The 17,827-nt window shown below is 42.8% G+C and overlaps 1 protein-coding gene across 1 annotated transcript; it reads left to right on the top strand.

Moving 5' to 3' along the window:
• Nucleotides 1-17,091: 17,091 nt before the first annotated feature.
• LOC123238913 (N-alpha-acetyltransferase 50-like) lies at nt 17,092-17,827 on the top strand. Its single transcript, XM_044666168.1, has one exon. It carries the CDS (start codon nt 17,095-17,097, stop codon nt 17,602-17,604), a length of 510 nt encoding a protein of 169 aa, XP_044522103.1. The 5' UTR covers nt 17,092-17,094; the 3' UTR covers nt 17,605-17,827.

The raw sequence follows: 17,827 nt of genomic DNA, 5'->3' as shown, positions 1-17,827 counted from the left end.
TGTCCATTCAAAATAAATACATTCAACCCCCCACCCCCCAAAGTTCAAATTTGCCATATCTTGAAGTTCACTCTGGATCTTCTGCTTCAGTGTGTGGTCTCTGCAGGCATCTTCATGGCACCTTCTGGATTCTGGGAGTTAGTCTTCTGTTCTAAATTAGGTCAAAATTCAAGTCCAAATTGTAATAGGGGATAAAGCCAGGGATAATAGCTAGAGGTAATGAGGGGATAAGGCACAGTAGAGTGATAAGCTAGTTGTAATGGGAAATTAAGGCAGGTAAGAGACCAAAGGCTGGAAGTAATAAGAGACTAAAACAAGTGATAAGGGAATTAAACTAGTAGGATGATAAGGTAGTTATAATAGGAATTAAGGCCGGTAATAGGGTCTAAAGGCAGGTAGGGTGATAAGGTAATTGTAATGGGGATTAAATTGTAATAGGGGATAAGGCACTGTGGATAGGGGTTTTGTAGATCTCTAAGTCAGTAGGTGGGAAAGGAAGGTACAATGGTGAAGGTGGTAAATTGAGGTGGTAGGAGAGGTAAGAGAATGACTGAGTTTAGGTAATATAAACACTGAGGTATAAAGAGTTGCAAGGGAGAGGATAAGGTATTGGGCAGGCAGCTGCAGCAGGGAGACACAGACTGGGTACACAGGTTTGAGACAGAGACACTGAAGGGAAACAGACTGAGCCCTTCAGGTAGGAAGGGCACTTCTACAGACAAAGGTTAGGACCAGCCAGAAATGGCTTGAAACTGACTAGAGGGCTTTCTAGTCAGTTTCTCAGGTTCACAAAGGAAGAGTCCAGAGGAAGTATAGGGATTACCACTTCCTCCAAAATGGATGCCTCCATTTCTCCTCAGGATCCAGAGAGAATACTATTCCTTTCTCCTCTTCTCGCTCTTTTATCAATCAACTAATATTTAGCCAAAGGTTTGATTAAGTGACAAACAGGATTTATTAAGTTTCAGGGTTGATTGTAAAGGACAGAGGGATACAAGGTAACTCTAACAACCACCTAGGGAAAGCTTCAGGTGGGGGAAGGAGACAGGAATGTGAGACTGAGAAAGGACCTGCCTAACTCAGCTCCAAGAGGTTTTTGTTGCATTTAGGGTTAGGAAAGTTGTATACAATGATTCTGGAGATAATTTGTATCAAGGGTAAGCCCTATTTGACTATGGGGAAACTAAATCTACAAAGTTTGAAAGCTACCACCCAGATCCACCCTCCTTCCAAAAACCCACAGAAATTCAGGAAGGGAAAATGATGACTGGGAATAAGGGAGGTTAGGGAGATCCAAAGGAAATAGTTAAGCTAACAAATTTTAAGAGAAAAGCTGCAGAATAAGGCCAGGTTTACAATCCAAAGATAGAGCTCAGTTGACCCTCCTACTCTCATCAAGTCTCCAGGATCAACTGCCTCTCCTCAGGGTTCTAAACCCTTTTCAACTACCAGAAATTCTGCAGTAAGGCTTTGCAGGGTGGATTTGCACCTTCTGCACCACAAAATTCATAGCAATAGCATAGCCTCCCCTGAGGAGAATAACTTTACATTCCCCCCTGAAGGGGATACAGGGATACACATAGGAATCACAGAGGAAAAATGGGCAAGTCATAAGGTGTATGAATCAATTATCAAAAATATCAAAGAGTCCAAAGAAAAATAAAAAGGAAAAAATAACTTCTGGGGTAAGTATAGGATTTAAATATGAAGAAAGAAAAAATTCTAGGAAAAAAAGAAAAAAATCACAAATCACAACAGGTTCTTGTAGTGATCCATGTCTCATTAAGCTTTGCAACAACAATCACTCACTAAGTTGTCACATCATGAAAGAAATAGAAAAAGAGACTAGAACTCGAAAAAAATGGGAAATAATGTTTCCCAGTTCAATCCTTTTCTTCACTTTCAGAGATAATGGAGCCAAAACAGTCGATGTCAAGTACTTGATATAGAATGTGGTACAAGGAAGTCCTATGTCTTAACATATGTTAAGCTTCGCAACCTTGAGTCTCACACATAATTGAGTCTTTACGCTCTTTGCATAGAATGCCATCAATCCCTGTGGGATTGATTTGGTCTCTTTCCTTTTTGTGCTCATTTGGCACTTCACAGGTCAACTTCTGTGCTCCTTTGTGGTTCGATTTCTCCTTGGATTAGACATATTCACCAAGCAAAAGTCTCATAATAATTAAATAACTACAGGCAGGTTTCTATAGTCCAAAGCTTTTTGGGTATAAATTTATATGCTAGGCAAATGGACATCTTGAGCTTATTTTTATTGCGAAAATCAAAACAGTTAAAAATCTTTTCTTAATATTGGTGACATGTGGTTCAAATGTAAGAATAAAAATTTTTTAAAATGAGATTAAAAAGTCAAATACTGGATGTGAGGGCGATATGGCTGTGACATCTGTCACCCCATTGATCACCAGCATTGATTCGGCTGATCTAGATGGCTAGGTGGGTGTCCCCTTCCTCCCTCACTGCTCCATGTGTGGCCCTCCCTAAGCTGCGAGCTTGGTCGAAGAGGACAACCTTCCCCAATAGAGGCGTACCGTTCTTTGGTCAAGGGTATATGAGTAGCTGCGCTCCCCTGCTAGAACAAGCTCCCATGGTCCATTTGTAGGAGAACATAGAGTAGTCAAGCTTCCAAGACTCCAGACACATCCAAATGAGGTGCTGCACATGGCAGTCTGCCTTCCTTTAAAAAAATTAAAATTAAAAAAAAGTCAAATACTGTCTTGCACGTGTAGGAAGAAAAAGACAAAAACAAAAACAAAAGTATTTAAAAATTGTAGGTTCACAATCACAGAGTTAAGTATAGAGGTTAATTTCCAAAAATAAGATTCATTCCCTCTTTAACTTGCCATGATCCACAGTGTGAGTGCAAATGAGGTAGATAAAGTAATGTGAGTACAATTGAGGTATATAAAACAATAATACATTCAAGAAAATGCAAAAGGAATGACAAAAGAAACAGAATGTTTTTAAAGGCAGATCAGGTCAATACAGGTCACTAATACAGATATTCTATTGTGAGGTAGTATATGTATCATTCAAGTACAAGGATCAATCAAATAAAGTGCAACAAAATAGTGCAAATCCAGCAATAGTTTTTTTTCAGCAAAAATTCTTATCATAATAGTTAAATACAATCAATAATCAAATATAATAGGTATAGGCAATTACAGTTTGTACAGAGAATTAGTCATCAATAGAGTGTACTTGTTTCACATGACTACAATGAATCCATGAGTCCCTTTCCCCAATTTTAATGGCCATTGGTGTAGTTAATAGGATCTGAAATGGTCCGTCATAAGCAGGTTCAGTTGACCCAGTACTTTTGAAATTCTTTATGTACACACTATCACCTGGGTTCAAATCATGAAGCAAGAAGTCTAAGGGGCCTGCTTGAACAGCAGCTCCAGAGTGTGGAGTTCTCCCAATTTTGTTTGCAATTGTCTGATATAAGTGGCAATGGTTGTATCCCCTCCTAACAATGAAGTATAGGCAGGGGTAAATGGTTGTGCCTGAATACGTGGATGTCCAAATAGCATCTTAAATAGTGAGACGTGAAAATCACCTCTGGGACTGCTGCTGATATAAAATAGGGCCTGAGGTACGATTTCAGGCCACTTTAACTGAGTCTCCATGCACAATTTACCAATCATCATTTTAAGTTCTTTATTCATCCTTTCAACTTGGCTGGAGCTCTGGGGATGATATGGTGTATGAAATTTAGGAGTTAATCCCAAACATGAATAAATTTGCGAGTCAGTAAATAAGTAAAATAAATAAGGCTGAGTCAGTAAAATGAGATCCTTTATCAGAATCAATATGTACTGGCAGGCCAAAACAAGGAATAATCTCTTTCAAAAGGACTTTGGCAACAAAAGCCACTGTGGCCTGAGCAGTAGGGAATGTTTCAGGCCACCTGGTCAGGTGATCAACTATGACCAGACAAAATTTATAATGTCCAGCTTTTGGCATAGAGATAAAATCAATTTGTAAATTTTCAAAAGATGTGTAAGCTAGAGGACGTCCACCAAAGGCTTTTCCTTGAAAAGCATGCTGATTAAAGGTCTGGCAGGTAGGACAAGCTATACATATTTTGGAGGCAATTGTAGTTATTCCAGGTGCTATCCATACTCTTTTAACAGAGTCTATAATGCCTTGGGTGCCAAAATGATCATGTTTATGGATGGAGTGACAAATTTGGTTATAGAAAGCTCTAGGGAGCAGGGGTTTGCCTTCAGATGACACCCATATTCCATTTATCTGTTTTGCTTTAAATCTCTGCTTCCATTTTCCCACTTCCTTGTCATTATAGGAAAGGGATAGATCTAAATCATCAGTAATTGTTAATGGCATAATAAACTCGAGTCCTTCTAAGGCTGCTAGCATTGATTTCCAGGGGAAATCAATCATTTCCCCTGGAGACAGGGTCAGTGCCACCTGTGTGTGCAGAGCAGTGAACAATAGCTATGGCTTCAGGGAGCTGGATGGTAGAAAGAATTTCAGTAATAAGTGTTATCAAGAAATAAATATGATAATCTGAGTGGGTCAAAGAAGGCAATTTGAGTGTGAGGAAGGATAAAAGAGGATATTAGGAGATTATAGGGTTATTGGAGGAGGAATGAATTTATGGGAAGGTATATAGGAGATAAAGGAATGGGGTATATAGGAGAGGGCAGTTCAAACAGGTTTGTTCCCAGAGGCTTGAGACAGAGGATACAGGGAGGAAACTAGGGCCAGTAAGAAATGTTTAGGTTTTAGCTGAAGATTTTCCCTTGTTAGTTTCTAAAGTCTCTCGAGGGAGGGGTCGAGAGGGCCCCTCCCTGCCAGTCAAACTGATGGCTGGAGGAAGTCTTGAGGTAGGTACTTCCTGCCAAGATGGATGCACCCAGTTCTTTCAAGAAATAAAAGAAAAATGCTTCCTTCCCCTTGAGCCCTTGTCTTGATTTTTGACACAATAATTCACCAGAGGGTTTGAATAGGTAAAAAGGGGATTTATTAATACCAGGGTCAGTCAGAAGGGGAGAGCGGTTCAGGGTTTTCTAACTGCTGCTAGGGAGAGGGGTGAGGGTGGGGGATGGGTTGCAGAGAGGTTTAGATAGAGAGAGTCCGGCTCTCCCAGTCAGGAAGATTTGACTGCCTTTTAAGTAAAGTCTCTAGCAAATCATTAAAACTAGGGGTAACTAATTTGAGGATACTCTAGTAGCCTATAGAAACTAAACCCACAATGTCTAATCACCAAGACCTCCCTTCCACCCAGGACACAAAGGAAATTCCGGGAAGGGGAGGGATGGAGATGGGAGATCAGGGAGAGGTCCAGAGAAATGAGATAGGTCCAAATTTCCCCAAGACAAAATAAACACAGGCCAAGGCCAAAGCAAAGCCAAGCCGAAAGGTCAAAGCAAAAGCCTCCAGCCACAGTGCAAGCAAGAAGGCAAAAGCCTCATCAGTTGGAACTTCACCTCTATTTATAGCTTTAAGTTCTAACTGACTTTCTGAAGATTCTAAGATGTTTAACTGACTTTTTGTGACCATTAGAAATTACAGAAGCAAAAAGTTTCTGTTAGCCACTTTGCATTACATAAGGTTTGCATTGACAATACATTTTCCAGCCAATGTTAAGAATCCCATTTGAAGCCATAGCATACCAATGGCATTACATATGCCAAATGCATAACAGGAATCTGTACAAATTGTGACAAATTCTGTGCAATGATATAGGCCTGTTTCAAAGCTGTGAGTTCTGTACCTTGTGCATTTATGTGTGAGGGTAAGGAAGCTGATCATAGAGTATCCAATTCTGTAACTACTGCAACTCCTGTATAGTGCACACCATCTCTCATAAAAGAAGAACCATCTATAAATAATATTAAATCCGAATTATCCAAAGAGGTGTCCAATAAATCATTACAAGGTTTATCAGTAGTGAACACTAAAGATGTAAAATCATGTAAAGGTTCTCTGGAAGTTGGCAAATCAGGGAGCAAGTTTGCAGGACTAAGAACTCCACAGGGTTTTAATGTGATATGTTCGTTATTTAATAGGGTTATTTTGTATCTTGTAATCCTTTGATCAGTAAATGCCTGAGTCCTATGTCTTAATAACAATGCCTCAACCTTGTGTGGGCACCTTATGGTCAGAGGGCATCCTAGTACCAGATCAGCAGATTTAGTTACTAATAAAGCTGTGGCAACTACTCCTCTAAGGCATAGTGGTATTCCTGCAGCTACTGGGTCCATCTGGGCTGAATAATAGGCTACTGGGTGTTGAGCAGGTCCCAAAAGTTGAGTTAGAACACCTGAAGCTACCCCTTTCCTTTCATGGACATATAAAGTAAATGGTTTGTCGTAATTTGGGATGCCTAGAGCAGGGGCAGACAGGATAGCATGTTTTAAATTTGAAAGAGCTGTTCGGTGTTCCCTTTCCAATTTAAGTAGTTCAGGGACCATGTTTTTGTGAGTGATACAAGGGGAAAGTACAAGGGCGTTGTAATTTCCCCATAACAAGGGATCCACTGTTGACAAAAATCCTATTGCTCTAAGAATCGCCCTCAATTGTTTTTTAGTGGTAGGAGCACTTAAATTTTGGATGCTTTCAATACATTTTGGAGAAATTAAATGGAACCCAGCAGTTAAAATAAAACCTAAATTTTGCACTTTGGGGAGACACCACTGAACTTTATCTTTGGAGACCTTGAGGCCTCTCTTATGTAGCTCCAAAAGGAGATGCTCGCTATCCTCTTGGCATGCCTCAGCATTTGGTGAGGCCAAGAGCAAATCCTTCTTATATTGGATTAAATGCCTGTATTTAAATATAATGGCATCTGTATCCACAGTTAAGAATTGTGTGAACAATGTAGGGCTGTCGACGTATCCTTGAGGCAAATGATTCCAGGTCCATGGGAACCTTTCCAGGTGAAAGCAAAAATATGCCTGGAAATCCTCATGTATAGGTATAGAAAAGGTTGAGCACAAGTCTACTACTGTAAAGTATGTAACTGTGCTAGGAATAGAAGAAATGATAGTATTTATGTTGGAAACTACAGGGTGTCTCTTTATAATGTGATTGTTCACAGCCCTCAAATCCTGAACAAATCAATAGAGATGCTTGCCATCAGGCCCCAGTTTTGGCTTTTTAACAGGCAGGATCGGTGTATTGTATTCAGATTTGCAGGGAATTATGATGCCTTGGTCAATTAGTGAATTTATCACTGGGGTAATGCCCTCTATTGCCTCCTTCAAGAGGATATGAGGAATGGAAGGAGGTGGACTAGATTTTGTTTTAATTTGGATAGGGACAGCCAATTTAAGTAGGCCAACATCAGAAGATGATGTGGCCCAGAGAGACTCAGGTATATCTGTTGGGATTTCCAAAGTGGGAGACTTCATCTCATGACTATCTGAAAGAATTACAGGGAGCAAAGTTAAGGATTCCTCAGGCAATTCCAATGACATAGAGCCATCTGGAGAGCAAGTTATTGTGGCTCTAAGCTTGCATAAAAGATCTCTCCCCAGCAAATTTATAGGGGAGCCAGGCTTCAAGAAGAAAGAGTGCTCCATATTCAGGGGTCCTATAGACACCATTCTAGGGGAAAGCTTTGGAACCTTTTGGGGTTTTCCTGATACCCCCACTACATGTATTGATCCGATGGAATTGCAATATGGGTCAGGTGTACTCTTCAATACAGACCTGGAAGCTCCAGTGTCCAAAAGACCATCATAATAGGTGTTACCAACCTTTAATGTTACATAGGGCTCATCAGTGGGAGTGGGGGTGGGGAAGTGGATGGGGACAAAGATAGTAAGGCAACAGAGTCTGGAAAATCAAAGGTTGTATCCTTTGATTCCTGTTCCTCAACCACCACCCCATGTACACCTTCATAATTGTTGGATAGTTCCATGAGTTCCTCCTTGAGGGGCAGTAGCACCCTGTGTGGTTTGGGGATGAACTCCACTCAAGATATACTGCTGCGGAGTCATTTGGTATGAGTTATCAATTGCCTGATCCATATTCCTAGATTTGTTATCAGTCCAAAATTTGCGATTCCCGAAATCATTATTTCCATAATTGTTATTATATCTATAATTATTATTTCTAAAGTTGTAATTTCTGAAGTTATTGTTTCTAATTGCTTGTTTCCAATTCCTATAGTTCATCATTACGTGACCCCTTTTTGCACAAAAGTGGTATATAAGGGACTGATAGCTAAGATTCTTGGAGAGGGGCAATTTCCATTGGTTGAGTATCATGCCCTTTTAGTTATTTTTCAAATTTATCACTTAAAGAGTCTAGTTTCTTTTGAAACATGTCCATTATAATATTATTCTCTTCCAGTTTTTCTTTATGGCTGTTAGAGACATAAACAGCAGTTCTCCTTAATTCATCAAGGTCCATTTCAGGCCAATTAGGGCAATGTGTTTTAAAGTAGTCTTGACCCTCTCTACGGAAGTTATTGACAAATTGTTCCCTTATTTGCTTTATATCCTTTACAATAGAAATGTCAAGTTCCATGTATCTACCCCCCATCTCAATAAGCCTGTCCATGAATTGGGAGGGTGTCTCATCATCGGATTGTATGAGACATTTAAATTTAATCCATGCACATGGTTTCTTGGTGCATGCTTGCATTGCTTTGAGAATGGCCTCCCTAGCAAGACATAAGTTTGAATATTCTTTGGGGTTGTTATACTGCCATTGAGGATCTTCAGAAAAGACCAGTGTACTGCATTGCATCCTTGGGCTTTCTAAACATGAGAGATAATTTTATTCCTCTCACATTCCATTGGGAAATCCTGGAACAATTTGTCTATGTCTTTATAAGAAGGGTCATAGTGAAAAAATATCATTCATCTTTTTTATTACTGTTATGGGCTAGTCCTCGAAACTGGGATAATCTTGTTTTAATTCCTTTACATACTGAGGCGTGAAAGGCTTATGTTGTTTCAATGTAATTACATCCCTATCATGTCCTATTGTGGACACTTCCCTTAAGGGGAAAAGGCCTTCACAAGAATCATTTAATGGTTGTGGTTTCTGAGAAGTTGACTGTGGGGAGGTAAAGTTAGCCAGGAGTTGCAGAGCATGAGCAAGGTGGTTCAGAGTACAAGAGAGGAGGTTCTGCACCTGAGATATAGTAGAGGGGCCTGTCATCTCTATTTTAGGGGAAACAGGTTTGCAAAAAAAAAGACCTGTGTTGGGGAGAATCTTCCTTTGTCATTTGATAATGTGATATGTTCATTAAATATATACTGAATAAAAGCATAAAACAGGAAGACATATGCTTATTTGAAGGATTTGCCACAAAAAATGAAATTTATACTATCTCATAGAGTTAGAAGGGCCTTAGAGATCCCCTAGTCCAACTCCCCTCATTTTTACAGGTATGTTAAGAGAAGCATAGAGAGGTTGAATGATTTGTCCAAGCTCACACAGCTTGCTATTCAGTCATTTTTCAGTTATGCCTTACACTTCATGACCCTATTTGAGGTTTTCTTGGCAAAAATATTAAAGTGATTTGCCATTCCTTCTCCATCTCTTTTTAAAAATATATGAAGAACCAAGATAAACTCAGAATGGGTGAATGACTTGAATATAAAGGAAACTATAAGTAAATTTGGTGAACACAGAATAGTATACTTGTCAGATCTTTGGGAAAGAAAAGAATTTAAAACCAAGCAAGAGCTAGAAAAAAATGTAAAATAAATAATTTTGATTATGTTAAATTAAAAGGTTTTTTGTACAAACAAAATCATTGCATCCAAAATTAGAAGGGAGTCAACAAATTGGGGGAAAATCTTTATAACAAAAACCTCTAACAAAGGTCTAATTACTCAAATTTATAAAGAGCTGAATCAATTATACAAAAAAAAATCAAACAATTCCCCATTCGATAAATGGACAAGGGACATGAATAGGCAATTTTCAGATAAAGAAACCAAAACTATTAATAAACACATGAAAAAATGTTCTAAATTTTTTATAATAAGAGAAATGCAAATTAAAACAACTCTGGGACACCACTTCACACCTAGCAGATTGGCTAAATGTTGGAGGGAATGTGGCAAAATTGGGACATTAATACATTGCTGGTAGAGTTGTGAGTTGATCTAACCATTCTGGATGGCAATTTGGAACTATGGCCAAAGGACACTAAAAGACTGTCTGCCCTTTGATCCAGCCATACCACTGCTGGGTTGATACTCAAAAGACATAATAAGGAAAAAGACTTATACAAAAATATTTATAACCATGCTTTGTGGTGGCAAAAAATTAGAAAATTCAATTGGGGAATGACTGAACAAATTGTGGTATCTGGTGGTTATGGAATACTATTGTGCTCAAAGGAATAATGAACTGGAGGAATTCCATGTGAACTGGAATGACCTCCAGGAATTGATGCTGAGTGAAAGGAGCAGAACCAGGAGAATTTTGTACACAGAGACTGATACACTGTGGTACAATCTAATGTAATGGACTTCTGTACTAGCAGCAATGCAATGATCCAGAACAATGCTGAGGGACTTATGAGAAAGAATGCTATCCACATTCAGAGGACGAACTGTGGGAATAGAAACACAGAAGAAAAACAACTACTTGATCACATGGGTTGATGGGGATATGATTGGGGATGTAGACTCTAAGCGATCACCCTAGTGCAGATATCAATAATATGGAAATAGGTCTTGATCAATGACACATGTAAAAAACCAGTGGGATTGCCCATGGGCTATGGGGAGGGGGAAGGGGGGGAGAGAGAAAGAACATGAATCATGTAACCATGGAAAATGTTTCTAAAAAATAAAAAACAAATTTAAAATATAAAATGAACTGTGAATGACACAGTTGCTCTAATAAAAAAAAATGGGTTTGTTATCACCCCCCCTCCCAAGAAAAGTCCAAGAAAAGCTGATTAACTTAAAAACAAAACAAAGCAAAATAAAACAAAACAGTTTCTCATTCTCTATGGGAGGGGAGTTGGGGGAGAGGAGGGAAAGAACATGTGTCCGGGTCCAGCCGGACACAACCGAGGGGTCCGGGGAAATGGCAACCTAATTACCCATAGGGGAAGAAGAGGGGAGACCTCGCGTGCAAGACAGAGTCGTTTTGATGGATACGAGGCTCGTTTATTGGAGATCTATGACAAGGATATATAGGCTGAGGGAAGAAGGGGGTGGGCCGATACTAAGGGGGAAAGGAACACGGAAAGGGAGCATAGAAAATCTCTGGTGGGGTCTTACTGTCTCCAAGCAAGGCTGGGCCTATGATCAATATCTTATCTTAGAAGAGTGAATGATATCTATTCTTAGAAGAGTGACTATCTTTTCTTAAAGTCTTGGTCCCTAACAAATCCCCCTTTCTTTTTTAAATAGAAAGGCATAAGGGATAAGTTTATTAACCTTTGGTCGTTGTTCAATCCAAGTCTGTCTTAACACCAGAAGTTTTTCCTAAGACACCTTGTGTTCCCTGGTCAATCCATAAGTGAGATTGGCAGCGACGGCCCCTGTCTTAGGCTACACAGGGGGAGTTACTCAACCATCAAGGGTTGAGGTCCTGTGCTACTCCCGTCATTGGGTTACCGCCCTGCTGGAAAACTGCAAACGAGTGTCACAAGGTTGTTCTGTGTCCATCATCTCAATACGATGGTATTGAACCATAGGGAACTTATCAAGGGCTGAGTTAACATTAGTTTTGATGAATTTTGTTAGACGTTGGAAGGCCCAAGGGCCAAAGGTTAAGATCAATAAAAATATAAAGAGAGGTGTAATAATAGTGGGAATTAAAGTGGAGAGCCAAGGAGAACCTCTGAGAAGGGTATTAAACCATCCTTCCTGTGCCTCGGCTTCCCTTTTCCTCTGGGCTAGCCGTTCACGCAACTTTGCCATAGATTCCCTTACTACGCCAGTATGGTCAGCGTAAAAACAACATTCCTCTTTGAGGGCTGCGCATAATCCCCCCTCTTTTAAAAAAAGGAGATCAAGACCGCGCCTATTCTGTAAGACTACCTCTGACAGAGAAGTGAGTGATTGTTCCAGGGCCGTGACAGACTTTTCGAGGGCTTCTAAATCAGTTGTCATGGCCATCTGAAGAGCTGCCAAGTGTTGGGTCTGGAGAAGGGCAGTAGTGCCAGTGCCATTGCCTGCAGCAAGACCGCCGAGACCTAACAGGATAGCTAAAGTAGTAAAGGGTTCCCTACGTGTTCTAGGAGAGGGGGAGAGGAGGGAGGCCACACTATCGTCCGTGTGGAAAGAGATACGTGGCCATAGCTGGACAAGAACACAGAATTCAAAGGAGGTATTGAAAACTAGAAGAGATATACAAGGGGTGAGGCCAGTATTGCAAGCCCAAAAGCCATTATTCGGGGCTTCCAAAAAGGAAGGGGAAGGGGGGAGGTCAAGGGTGGAGTTACATAAGTGGGCATGAGATCGGGGAATGGTGCCTAAACAAAGGCCACGGCCAGAGACTTCAGCAAGGGTGAGACGGCGAGGAAAGACGGCGCAGCGCGGGGAAGCTAGAACTGTTTCATTGGGCTCTGCCATATAGGCAATACCTTCATAGTAAGGGGGTTGTGGACTCAGACAGAGCCAGCACTTAATCGTCAAATCTGGCCTGGAAGCATTCAGGGCAGTGTAGGCACCTGATACTAGAGATAAAAATCTGTCTGCTGTACCGGGAATATTTAGGGACCCTTGCTGTGACTGGGGCTGTAACTGGGAGGAGGGATTCGGAGCTGAAGGGGAAAAAAGGGGAACCGATGGGATGGGGAGAGGCGTGGGAGCCGGTAATGGCTGGGGGTTAGGGGAAAAGGGGCGTCGTTGATCCGAGAGGATGATGTTAGGACCAACAGAAACAATGAGGGGCTGCACACGGAGGCGGAGGGTGAAAAGGAGAACATCATCAAAACCGCCCTTCTTATAGAGTCGTAAACCCCAAGTCAAGCCATCTGTCCATTTAACACTTCGTTTCCCCGCGTTGGTAAATGTGATGATGAGGGGATTACAATTAGGAGGACTAGGGGTGCACACAGCTGGACTGGATAGATTGCGGGTAATTGCTATCAAGTCCTGGTTCGCCTGGATCCAATATCCAGTGCCAATTGTTTCACATCCCCAGGCTGCACAAAATCCGTCTGTCTGGTCCCCACAGTGTGGTGGCTGATCAAAGCCAGGGCTGGGGTCGCCTAGGGCACAAAGATCAACCGGAATGGAAGGAAACCACGTCCATTGGGGCCATTGCGAAGAAGAAACGGAGGTAATGATGGCTTGATTAACTGGATTGATGATCTCCCATCGTTGTTGGACCAGGAGATGAGGACTGGAAGTGGTGACCAGAAGGAAGGTGGAGTAGATGATGTAAACCGCCAGAGAAAACGAGTTCAGGATCTGGGGTCCCATCTGTGATGTCCTCAGGGTTGTGGTTCTGAAAAAGGAAGAAGAAAAAGACTTCTCCCTGGCTTAGGAGGGTTAGTATCAGGGGCGAAAGGTTTAATCAGTCTAGATGGAATCCAGCGGGCTTTATCAAAAATACAGGCGGAGCCCTTTCCCCAGAAAATGACGGGGTCGGGGCCACAGCAGAGGCCCGTGACCTCTTTGGGTCACGCCAAAGGACTGTGGCCAGATTAGATGAAGTATGCTGATGCCAGTGGCGATCAGCAGCGGAATGCCCTTCGGCATCCAGCGTGAGGAAATTAAAAACAAAGAGGGCGTGAGCAAGAAGCAAATAAAGAGTTTCTTGGGCTTTGAGTTTGAATTTTATCTGGGGCAATGCTAAAGCCTCGAGCTTGGAGCTGTGTCAATGAGGGGGATGGGGAATTGACTATGGGAAGGAAAATGATAGTGGTCAGGGATGGAAGGCCTGACTGTAAAGCCCCCATGGGTAGCATGGTCTTATTGACCTCACGAAGGTCCTGTAGAAGTCTCCATTTCCCCGATTTCTTTTTAATAACAAAAATAGGTGTATTCCATGGGGAAGTGGAAGGTTCAAGGTGTCCAAGAGAGAGTTGCTCCTGCACTAGCATTGGGGCAGCTTGAACCTTCTCAGATGTTAGAGGCCACTGGTCAATCCAGACAGGGGAATCGGACTTCCAGGTGATCTTATCAGCCTGGATTGCAGGGAGATCAGTGACCTTTATAAAAAAAATTTTTGACCCAAGTCCTCCTTTATCGTTTTGGGCTGGGGGGGATATTGGGTGTAAGATGCCTTGTTCGTTCTTGCCAAGGCCTTTGCCTGGGAGGTACCCAGATTTCAGCATAGTGCCACTATTGCCCTCAGTATCTTGCCAATGGAGGAGCTTAGTACTTTGGAGGGTATCTTGGATCTGACCTATTCCTGACAGGTGGGTGGCTGAGGGTTGAAGGGGCCAGGCTCGGGGCCAATGAGTCTGGGAGATGACAGTAGAGTCTGCCCCTGTGTCCAGCAGCCCTGTGAAGGTTTTTCCTTCGATCTTTAATTGCAGAGTGGGTCGGGACTCAGTAAGTTGTTGTACCCAATAAATGTTGGAAGAGCCGGATGAGGAAGGACCTCGTTTTTGGGCTGCGGCGGGAAAATCGCCTATCATGGGGAGGGGGAGGGCCTGAGCTAAGCATTTACCGGCAGGACTGGTAACCCGACCGTGAGGAGATTCTATGATAAGTTTTATCTCCCCTGTGTAGTCGTTATCAACAAGGGTGGGGTGCACAACTACACCTTGTAAGGTGGTGAGCGCCCTGCCGATGACCAAGAAAAACATGCCAGGAGGCGGTGGTCCGAATTTGCTGGTGGGGAGGACTACCGGGCCTTCTTCAGGGGTCAATATTCGGGTGGAGGCGGCACAGAGGTCCAGGCCTGCGCTGCGGGCTGTGGCTCGAGTAAGGGAACTGGGCAGGGGCTCCCGTGGGAGCCCCGCATCCCGTTTCCCGACATTGGGGAAAAGTTCTGAGGTTTGGCTCGGCAATCTCGAGCCCAGTGCCGACCCTTTCGACATTTAGGGCAAACGCTGGGAGGTGGTCTTTGGGTTTGAGCCTGAAGGGGGGTGGGAGTCTGAAATTGCCCTCGGGATAGGACAGATTGCACAACTTTGGACCATTCAGAGGGGAGCATGTGTCCCTCTCCTCCAAGCCCTTCTAGGATGGAGAGTGTAAAAGGGGCATTCAGGCCATAATTTTTAACTGCCGAATGCAGGTCTTTAATGTGCTTAATTTTTAATTTTTTATAAATTGGCCTATGATGGTGAGGGAGGCCTGAAGTATCTGCGGCCCTGGAATTTCCACGGGATCCGCTTTCCTCCTCCCCCTCTTCCTCCTGCTGGGAGTCAGAGGAATCATGTGGGAGGGCAAGTTGGATGGTGGGGGATGGGGGGTTGTAGGGAGGAGGTCTATTCCTCAGAGCGCCATTGTTATGGTAGCGGGCTGTCTCCTCCTTCAGCTCTGCTTGATAAGCCAGATTAAGTGTGCTATCTTGAGGAGGGTCCCTGTATAGGACTGGATAAAGGCGTGGTCTGGGCTTAGAGGGAACTAGGGGCTCCTCAAGGGAGGGATTTTTGATAGGTTCCTCTAAAAGACAGGAGGGATGCTCATTCCCCTTGAGGGGCGAGCTCTGTTCTTTAGTGGAGTTTGGTTCTTCATTTTTTATCTTAGATTCTAAGATAGCGTCCTCGGCCAAGCTGAGGAGGTGCGAGACTTGTTGACTCGTGTCGGCTTCTTTAAGAAAGTCACGAATCAAGCCATAGAACCTGAACAGATCCTTTTTTACTCTGCTGCCTCTCTTCCTAAGACTATGTTTTAGTTCAGTCACGAACACTGTTTCCTTCGAGAGTGTTTTTCCCATCATGCACACGTATTCCTTCCACTTTCCTAGCACACACACACACACACACACACACACACACACACACACACACACCTTTTTTAGAAACACTCTTGATTTTTAAATGCCTATGGGGGATGGGACAACTTACCCTACCTCGAGGCGTCTTGCTCAGCCTCTACCCGTTACGTCTTCGCGGCCGCGACAGCTGCTCCTCAGTTGTCCGGTAAGCCGTTTTCGCCTTGCCCCGCGTTGGGCGCCACTGTCCGGGTCCAGCCGGACACAACCGAGGGGTCCGGGGAAACGGCAACCTAATTACCCATAGGGGAAGAAGAGGGGAGACCTCGCGTGCAAGACAGAGTCGTTTTGATGGATACGAGGCTCGTTTATTGGAGATCTATGACAAGGATATATAGGCTGAGGGCAGAAGGGGGTGGGCCGATACTAAGGGGGAAAGGAACGCGGAAAGGGAGCATAGAAAATCTCTGGTGGGGTCTTACTGTCTCCAAGCAAGGCTGGGCCTATGATCAATATCTTATCTTAGAAGAGTGAATGATATCTATTCTTAGAAGAGTGACTATCTTTTCTTAAAGTCTTGGTCCCTAACAAACATGAATCTTGTAACCATGGAAAAGTATTCTAAATTTTTTAATTAAATAAAAATTTCCAAAAAACAAAATAAAATTTCTCAATTAAAAAAAAAACATATATGAAGAACCTCAGGCAAATGGGGTTAAGTGACTTGCCCAGAGTCACACAGCTAGTAAGTGTCTGAGATTTCATTGGAACTCACAAAAAAAGAGTCTTCTCAACTCCAGGCCTGGAACTCTATCTACTGTGCCAGCTAACTACCCAAATTCAGCATTCTTTCTACTGCAGAAATAAAGAATTTTCTGTGAATGGAGATTTCACAGATGCAATTATTTATTAATGACTGTGCTAATTGCACAAATCTTTCTCAATAGGATTCTTGCTAACTTGGAAAAAAATTCACCAGGAAATGAAGGATGGGCACTGCCTAGATTGTGTCATGCAATTAGGTGAGCAAACTTCTGAGTTTCAAATAAATCAGCACAAATACTTTGGAGAGGTGGAGAGCAAAAAATAGGTGAATTTTAGGCTGCGAGCGGCCCCGTGTGCACATGTGGAGGAGCGGCGGTAGCCCCAGCCCCAGGGCAGCGGCCTGAGACGCCCCTGAAGGCCGCGGCAGTCCCCAGCGAATCGTGCCCGGCCTCCAGCCCCGAGGCGGTGGCGGCAACGGCGGCGGATCGGCGGTAAAGACGGCCACGGCAGGCGGGGAAGATGAAAGGCCGGATCGAGCTGGGAGACGTGACACCACACAATATTAAGCAGCTGAAGAGGTTAAACCAGGTCATCTTTCCAGTCAGCTACAATGACAAGTTCTACAAGGATGTGCTGGAGGTTGGCGAACTAGCAAAACTTGCTTATTTCAATGATATTGCAGTGGGTGCAGTATGCTGTAGAGTGGATCATTCACAGAATCAGAAGAGACTTTACATCATGACACTAGGATGTCTGGCACCTTACCGAAGGCTAGGAATAGCAACTAAAATGTTGAATCATGTCTTAAACATCTGTGAAAAAGATGGCACTTTTGACAACATCTATCTGCATGTCCAGATCAGCAATGAGTCAGCAATTGACTTCTACAGGAAATTTGGCTTTGAGATCATTGAGACGAAGAAAAACTATTACAAGAGGATAGAGCCAGCGGATGCTCATGTGCTGCAGAAAAACCTCAAAGTTCCTTCTCTTGGCCAGAATGCAGATGTGCAAAAGACCGACAACTGAACAAATTAGGAATGAACTTTCTTGCACTTGCTTGTCGCCAAATAAAAGAGAGGCCCTTTGATTTCTCTCCCCTCCCCCTTTTAGAAGCTTTTTTTCCCCCTCTTCCTTAACCATATTTCTCTTCCTCTCCTTTGCTCCCGTCCCTCCAAAATTTTAATACTTCTTCCAAGGACTGTAAAATTAATCATGTTTGGGTTTTTTGTTTGTTCTTTTTATTTTTATT

Source organism: Gracilinanus agilis, chromosome 3 (genome assembly GCF_016433145.1).
Source record: "Gracilinanus agilis isolate LMUSP501 chromosome 3, AgileGrace, whole genome shotgun sequence".
Taxonomy (NCBI): Eukaryota; Metazoa; Chordata; class Mammalia; order Didelphimorphia; family Didelphidae; genus Gracilinanus; species Gracilinanus agilis.
This window is presented reverse-complemented; position numbering and strand designations above follow the sequence as displayed.